Source organism: Belonocnema kinseyi, chromosome 9 (genome assembly GCF_010883055.1).
Source record: "Belonocnema kinseyi isolate 2016_QV_RU_SX_M_011 chromosome 9, B_treatae_v1, whole genome shotgun sequence".
Classification (NCBI taxonomy): domain Eukaryota; kingdom Metazoa; phylum Arthropoda; class Insecta; order Hymenoptera; family Cynipidae; genus Belonocnema; species Belonocnema kinseyi.
This window is the reverse complement of record NC_046665.1, coordinates 107,422,490-107,431,639: the sequence shown is the minus strand read 5'-3', so window position 1 is coordinate 107,431,639 and position 9,150 is coordinate 107,422,490. Positions and strand designations below refer to the sequence as shown.

Genomic DNA, 9,150 nt, shown 5'->3' with positions numbered 1-9,150 from the left:
CTGAGTGAGTAAAAAAAATCATCAAAATAATTTTCGAGTCTCGGCAGACAAACAAATTTTTATTTTCAAAATACTTAATCGAAGAGCTTGATAATTAAATTTTCGAATTAAATATAAATCAAGTCTCTTTCCTGGTCTCCGGCTTTAAAAATCAGAAGTCCCAATATAATTCTAAATCAGAATTATGAAATTTTAAATCTTGATAAATATTTTTAAAAAATACAAAATGAAATACAATATAACATTACCAGTTTCTTTTTATATTTATTTTTCATTTTTATATTCAATAAACATTTGGACATTTTATTTATATTACCCTATATTTAAAAACTGTTAAGGTGCATTTTCATGGAGCAAACTAGCATCTAAAAATATAACTTCTAAATAATTATAAGTCCTACATCGACTTTGTTTATTGCCCCAAAACATTATATTCCAACTTGTTTCACATCCGAAAAATGGAGAACTTAAAATAGAGCGAAAAAAATTATTTTTTTATTTTTTAGTATTTGTTTAAAAATTGTTAACAAAATTTCCAGCAAAATAATGAAGAAAAAAGTTAATAATTGTCCAAATTAACTAACTTTTGTTTGAAAAAAATTATTTTAAATGGACTTCGAAGTAATTTTATATTAAAAAAAAGAAAAAGAAAGAAAATATCAAATTATTAGTGACGTTAATATTGTCCTCTCGTGTGTATTATTAATATCGGACATTTGTATAATAAACTTTTGATTACACACGTATATACAAATATTTTTGACGCTCTCGTCTAAATAATTATGGGAGTGTTCAAGTTTAACAATAAATAAATGATTTTTTTTAAATTTTTAAGTTGAAATCAGTCTATCTTTTCGAGAAATTCACTGAATGAGGCTATGCAAAATAGCTGTTTTCTCGTGAAGTATGAATCTCTGCAAAAGTTCGTCCAGCAATTCGACACCATCTCTTGCTGCTTGTCGCCTCATCGTTTGTCTCACCTCTTCCCGAACTCCTTTGTCTGCGCCTCGGGTTGCAATTCTGCGATCTGAAAATTTTTTTTATCCCATTTTCACTTAAATTTTGATTTATTTTGTTGTGATTAACTTAAGCTTCGCCCCTTTTTCCATAATCGCTTTTTTCCTCTCTCAAAAAAAAAAATAATAATAAATAAATTGACTGTAAAAATCCATTATTGAACAGGTAAAAATTGGAGAAAGAATTTTCGAGTCTCGGCAGACAAACGAATTTTTTATTTTCGAAACTCAGCCAAATTTGGTTAGAACTTACCGTAAAAATCCGTTATTGAACAGGAAAAAATTAGAGAAAGAATTTTCGAGTCTCGGCAGACAAACGAATTTTTACTTTCGAAACTCAAATAAATTTGGTTAAAACTTACCTTAAAAATCCGCTATTGGATTTAGAAATAAAATTTTCTAATGGAACCCAAATTGAGTTGCTTTTTTAAATTATTTTCTAATTATTTTCTAGGTTTCTAATTATTTTTTAGGAAGCACACTCAGAAATTGAGGAAATTAGAAAACAAGAGGCTTTGAATGCAAGACATTTTTTTATATTAATTTCAAATATTTCCTATATGATTTATTTACTGATTTTGTAGATTTGAAGCCAAAGATACCAATTTTGTACAAAACAATAAATTTCCAACCAAATAGTTGAATTCTATTGAATAAAAAACCGTCGAATTCACTCTTAAAAAAAAACCTATTTAAATAATATAGTTCATTTTTCAACTAAAAAAGACGAATTTCCTAAAAAATAGTTTAATTTTGAACAAAAAAATTAACTAAATAGTGAAATTTTCAAACGAAGACATGAATTTTCATCCAATATAATAAATTCGTAACAAAAGAGTTGAATTTGAAACCAAGATATATTTTTCATTCAAGAAAAAAGAAACAACTTTTTATAAATCTTATATTTTAATATAATACTATATATTATTATTATATTATTCTACATAAAAGATTTATTTTTTTTTCATAAAAAAAGGAATTTTCAACAAAATAATTAAATTTCCAATTACAAAAGTTAATTTTCAAACAAAAAAATTTACAAAATTGTGTAATTTTCAACTAATTTGATGAATTTTCATCCAATAAAATAAATTTGTTACAAAAGCGATGAATTTTAAGCCAAGAAATATTGTTCAGTCAGGAAAAAAGAAACGGATTTTCAACACTATTATATTTTAATATAATATTGCATATGATATTATTATTATATTATTTTATATAATAAAGATAAATTTTCTTATGAAATCACAAATCTTCAAATAAAACATAGCAGTTGAATTATCAACCATAAAATAGGAATTCTCAACGAAAAAATTAATAGTTGTTATTAAAACGAAAACAGTTTTTCATTTTAAATTAAAACACAGTTGAATTCATCCAAAAAAGAGAAATTTTCAATAAAATAGTTGATTTTTCAACCAGAAAAGATAAATTTGTAACAAAAGCGTTGAATTTTAAATCAAATAATATTTTTCAGTCAACAAATAAAAAAAATTTACAACAATATTATATTTTAATATAATATTATATGTAATATTATTTTATATAAAAGATGAATTTTCATATAAAACTACAAATCTCCAACTAAAAAATAGTATTTGAATTTTGAACAAAAAAATAGAAATTCTCAACGAAAAATGTAATATTTGTTATTTAAACGAAAACAGATTTTAATTTAAAATAAAAGCACATTTGAATACATCCAAAAAAGAGAAATTTTCAATAAAATAGTTGATTTTTCAACCAGAAAAAATTAATTTAAAAGAAATGTAATTTTCAAACCAATAGTTTAAGTTTAGACCAGAATAATTGAATTTTCATCCCAAAAAGAGGAATTTTCAAAATATAATTAAATTTCTAGTTACAAAATTAACTTTCAAAAACAAAAATTAATAAAATATTGTAATTTTTAAAAGACATGAATTTTTAACTAATTTGGTGAAGTTTCCTCCAATAAAATAAATTTTTAACAAAAAAGTTGAATTTTAAGCCAAGAAATAATTTTCACTCAAGAAAAAAAAAACGAATTTTCAAAAATAATATATTTTAATATAATATTGTATATTATTATTTTATATAAAAAAGAGGCATTTCATATAAAATGATGTAATTTTCAACCAGAAAAGATTAATTTTTAATTTAAAAAGTTAATTTTCCAACCAATAGTTTAAGTTTAGACCAGAAAAATGGAATTTTCATCCCAAAAAAAAGATGATTGAATTTTAATAAAAAAAAGGCATTTTTAACAAAGTAATAAAATTTCCACATACAAAAATTAATTTTCAAATAAAAAAATAGTGTAATTTTCAACTAATTTGATGAACTTTCATCCAATAAAATAAATTTGTAACAACAGAGTTGAATTTTAAACCAAGAAATAATGTTCAGTCAAGAAAAAAGAAACAAATATTCAACAATATTATATTTCAATATAATATTGTTATATTATTATTATTATTATTACATTTGAATTCATCCAAAAAAGAGAAATTTTTAATAAAATAGTTGATTTTTCAACCAGAAAAGATAAATTTGTAACAAAAGCGTTGAATTTTAAATCAAATAATATTTTTCAGTCAACAAATAAAAACAATTTACAGCAATATTATATTATAATATAATATAATATATAATATTATTTTATATAAAACATGAATTTTCATATAAAACTACAAATCTCCAACTAAAAAATAGTATTTGAATTTTGAACAAAAAAAATAGAAATTCTCAACGAAAAATGAAATATTTGTTACTTAAACGAAAACAGATTTTAATTTAAAATAAAAGCACATTTGAATACATCCAAAAAAGAGAAAATTTCAATAAAATAGTTGATTTTTCAACCAGAAAAAATTAATTTAAAAGAAATGTAATTTTCAAACCAATAGTTTAAGTTTAGACCAGAATAATTGAATTTTCATCCCAAAAAGAGGAATTTTCAAAATATAATTAAATTTCTACTTACAAAATTAACTTTCAAAAACAAAAATTAATAAAATATTGTAATTTTTAAAACACATGAATTTTTAACTAATTTGGTGAATTTTCATTAAATAAAAGAAATTTTTAACAAAATAATTGAACAAATTTTTATTTTAAATAAAAACATAGTTGAATTCATCTAAAAAGAGGATTTTCATACAAAATGGTTTAATTTTCAACGAGAAAAGATTAATTTTTAACCAAAATGTTAATTTTCAAACCAATAGTTTAAATTCGGACCGGAAGAATTGAATTTTCATTGAAAAAAAAAGAATTTTCAACAAAATTATTAAATTTCCTGTTACATAAATTAATTTTCAAACAAAAAACTTAACTAAATAGTGGAATCTTCAACCAAAGACATAAATTTTCAACTATTTTGATGAATTTCCATCCAATAAAATGAATTTTTAACAAACAAATTTAATTTTAAACAAAGAAATATTTTTCATACAAGTAAAAAGAAAAGAATTTTGCAACAATATTATATTTTATTATAATATTGTATATTATATTATTATTATATTATTTTATATACAAAAGATGAATTTTTATATAAAATCAAAATTCTTCAACTAAAAAATAGAAATTCTCAATGAAAAATGTAATAGCTATTATTTAAATGAAAACAGTTTTTAATTTTAAATAGAAACAAAGTTTAAATCATCTAAAAAGAGGAATTTCATACAAAATGGTTTAATTTTCAAAGAGACAAAATTAATTTTTACCCAAATTGTTAATTTTCAAACCAATAGTTTAAGTTTGGATCAGTATTTTTAAGAAAATAATTAAATTTCTTCATACAAAAATTAATTTTCAAATAAAAGAATAGTGTAATTTTTAACTAATTTGATGAACTTTCATCCAATCAAAAAAATTTGTAACAAAAGAGTTGAATTTTAAACTAAAAAATAATGTTCAGTAAAGAAAAAAGAAACGAATTTTCAACAATATTATATTTTAATATAATAATGTATATCATATATTATATTATTATTATTATATTATTTTATATAAAAAAGATAAATTTTCATATAAAATCACAAATCTCCAACTGAAAAATAGTAACTGAGTTTTGAACCAAAAAATGGGAATTCTCAACGAAAAATGTAATATTTGTTATTTAAACGAAAACAAAAAAAAAGAATTTTCAACAAAATAATTGAATTTCGAGTTACAAAAATTAAATGCACATCCAATAAAATGTAACAAAAGAGTTGAATTTTAAACCAAGAAATATTTTTCATATAAAAAAAAAGCAACGAATTATCAACAATATTACATTTTATTGTAATATTGTAATATTGTATATTAATATTATTATATTATTTGATGTAAAAAAGATGAATTTTTATATAAAATCAAAAATCTTCAACTAAAAAATAGCAGAAACGGGGAATTTTCAACATATTTTGTTGATTTTTCAACCTAAAAAAATGTTGAAAACTAAGTAACTAAAAAAAATGTTTTTAATAATAAATTAAAAATTTAAATTTCACGTACTTTGCAACATGCCTGAGTTGTTTCCAATATCAAGAGAAACACCGCCTCCGTGTTCAGTCCAGAGATAAGTCAGTTCTTCGAGAATGTCCACGTTAATGATGTAGGCTTGGAAAAGGGGATAACTGAAGGTTCCGCGACTTTTGATTATTTCCGTAATTACGGAAAGCAATGCTGATTCTTGCGGCCAATCAATTTGCATCAGCACTAAAGCATGCCCTATCGATAAATCTCCAACCCCTCCCGGAATTGCAAAATTCTCCTGAAATTAAAATTCAATTTACTTACCACAATCACAGGCTTCCGGATGATCCTAAAATATATTTTAGGGGAATAAGAGGACTTCAAATGGAAAAATAGGGTGATCATTTAATTATATTAAAAAAAAAAATCTAGATGTTCTTATATTAAACGTTTTTCAATATTTTAATTAATTTCGAAATTAAAATATAAAATTAAGATTACTATCAATTTGTCGTATAAACAATATTTTTCATAATTGGTGAAAATTGATAAATTGAGTTCAGAATTAATATATATCATATTTTTTATAGAATATAATAATACAACATAATAATCAACCGTTTTATTTTTTATTTATTTAAAAGTACCAATTTCCAAACGAAAAAAAAACAACTAAAATAACTATTACTGTTCAAATAATGGAAATATTATTAAAAATCTAATGATTTTTTATTATAACGAATAACATAAGATCACAGAACTTGTTTAAGATTGGAAATCTTCTTTTAAAAATAATCTTTTACCCCAAAAAATGTAACATAACCTAAAATAGTTGAAAAATTATCCATTCTTTTTACTCTATACCGATTTCCGGTATAATATGCCAAGAACCAAAAATAGTGAAAAACACTCACATATTGTTCCAAATTTTAATTTTTCTGTGAAATTTAAATAATATGGTTTTAAATGACCGACCGTTAATAAAAAAATCTTACTATAACCCTAAATTGTCTAAAAATTGTAAACCATTGAAAAGTTGTGAATCTTATTTAAAATATAATTGTTTTAACTAATTGCGGATAAATTAATACAAATTTCCAAAGAGAAATACTAAAATAATTCAAAATTAGTAAAAGATAAAGATTTTAGTTTGATAATACCAATTTACGATTTAAAATTAGAACGTAACCAAAAATTGTTTAAAAAATATGAATCTTCTTCGAAATCTAATGATTTTTTTTAATTTCATTTTTCGACAAAAATCCATGAAAAAATTTGAAGTTGTTCAAGTTTTTAAATTTTATTACTTCAGAACAAAATCATTGGATTTAAATATAATATTTTATATTTAAAAACACAAGTGTCCCAAGTTTAAACGACTACATAACCCAAAATTGTTAAAAAGTTGTGAATCTTCTTTGAAATATAATTTTTTAAATTAAAAATACCAATTTTGAAAAAAAAAAGTTAGAAAAATCGAAAATTTATAGGAGTCTAAATCTTCTTCGAATTATAATAGTATTTGTTTCATATCTCTAATTTTCAATATAAAATTTCAACGTAACCTACAATTGTTATAAAATAATGAATCTTATTCTCCGAAATCTAATGATTCTTCAAAAAAAATTTTATTTTTCGACGAAAAACAGTGAAAAATTGTTTAACATCATGAATACCAAATCTTATAAAAAATACCAAGATCATTAAATTTTAATTTAATAATTTTTGGTTTAAAAATAAACATTTCCGACGTTAAATTACGTTTGATATTTCCAATTTTCGATGTAAAATTTTAGCTTAAAATAAAATTGTTAAAAAAATATCAATCTTTTTTGAAATCTAATAAGTTTTGAATAAAAAATTTTTTTTCGAGGAAAAGCCGTCAAAATTTTCGAATATCATCAACACCAAAACATATTTAAAAAATACCCTGATCATTAGATTTTAATTTAATAATTTTTAGTTTAAGAATAGAAATTTCCGATATTAAACGACATCAATAATAATAATAATAATAATAATAATCTAAAATTGTTGAAAAATCGTGAATATTCTAAAAAATACATTTTTTTACATACAAATTTTTAATGCGAAAAACACTAACAAAATCGAAAATTGATCAAAGATTCGAAACCTTCTTCAAATAAAAATAATTTTCGTTTGATATTACCAATTTTTTATGTAAAATTCAAACGTAACATAAAATTGTTTAAAAAATTTAAGTCTTTTTCGAAATCTAATGAATTTTGAAGAGAAAAAATAAATAGTTTTTCGAGGAAAAACCCTAACAAATTTGAAATTAATCAAGCTTTTAAATTTTATTATTTCATATGAAAATCATTGAATTTAAATTGAATAATTTTTGTTTAAAAATATAAATTTCCGATGTTAGATGACAACATAACCTAAAACTGTTAAAAATTGTGAAAATTCTTTGAAATATAAGTTTTTCAATTAAGAATAACAATTTTTTATCAAAAAATAAATTGAAAATTGATCCTAAATTTTCTTGAAATTATAATGGTATTTCATTGATATTCTCAATTTCCGAAGTAAAATTGGTAAAAAATTTAAATATTTTTCGAAATCTAATGAATTTTGAATAAAAATTTAATTTCTCGACGAACCATAAAAAAATCGGAAATTGTTCAAGCTTTTAAATTTTATTATTTCATACCAAAATCATTGAATTTAAATTTAATAATTTTTTGTTTAAATATTCAAATTTCCAATGTTAAAGGACAAAATTGTTGAAATATAAAAAAATATAAAAAATATAAATAAAAATTGTTGAAAAGTTATGAATCTTATTTAAAATGTAATTTTTTTAAATTAAAAATTACCATTTTTGGCGAAAGAAAAAACAAGAAAAACATCGAAAATTCATTGAAAAATTCTAAATTTTCTTCAAATTATAACAGTTTTTCTTCCATATTTCTAATTTTCGATATAAAATTTCAACGTAACTTACAATTACCAAAAAATAATGAATCTTAATCTCGGAAATCTAATGATTTTTCAACAAAAATTTCATTTTTCGACGAAAAACCGTGACAAATTTTAAATGTCATAAATATCAAATCATATAAAAAAATACCAAAACTATTAAATTTCAATTTAAAAATAGAAACTTTCCATGTTAAAAAGTTGAGAATATTCTAAAAAATACAATTTTTTAAATTATAAATGCCAATATTTAATGAAAAAAAAACTAATAAAATCGAAATTTGATCAAAGATTCGAAATCTTCTTCAAATTATGACAACATAACCTAACATTGTTGAAAGTTGTGAATCTTCTTTAAAATATGATTTTTTAAATAAAAATATCAATTTTTCACAAAAAAAGAACAACAAAAATCGAAAATTGATAAAAGATTCTAAATTTTCTTGAAATTATAATGGCGTTTGTTTAATATTCACCATTTTTTATGTAAAATTCGAGCATAATCTAAAATGGTTGCAAAATTATGAATCGTCTTCGAAATCGAATCATTTTTTAACAAAAATTTCATTTTTCGATGAAAAACCTGAAATTGTTTAAAGTTTTGTATCTTTTTTGAAATATAATTTTTTTTATTAATCTGAATAGGAGAAATAAAAATAGGATTAGAGTGCACAAATAATAATGAAGTTAGTAGAGGGGGGAATAGAAGTGAGTGGGATGAGGACTGCAAAGAGAAAAAAAA

The 9,150-nt window shown here is 21.1% G+C and overlaps 1 protein-coding gene across 1 annotated transcript in view; it reads right to left on the bottom strand.

Moving 5' to 3' along the window:
• Positions 1–268: 268 nt before the first annotated feature.
• LOC117180269 (integrator complex subunit 10) overlaps positions 269–9,150 on the bottom strand; it is a 46,534-nt gene continuing 37,652 nt past the window's right edge. The window contains exons 7-8 of the mRNA XM_033372671.1: positions 5,502–5,760; positions 269–1,027 (exon numbers count right to left, since the gene is read on the bottom strand). Of these exons, the coding sequence (XP_033228562.1) occupies positions 864–1,027; positions 5,502–5,760 (423 nt within the window). The 3' untranslated portion in view covers positions 269–863. The remainder of the gene's footprint in view (positions 1,028–5,501; positions 5,761–9,150) is intronic.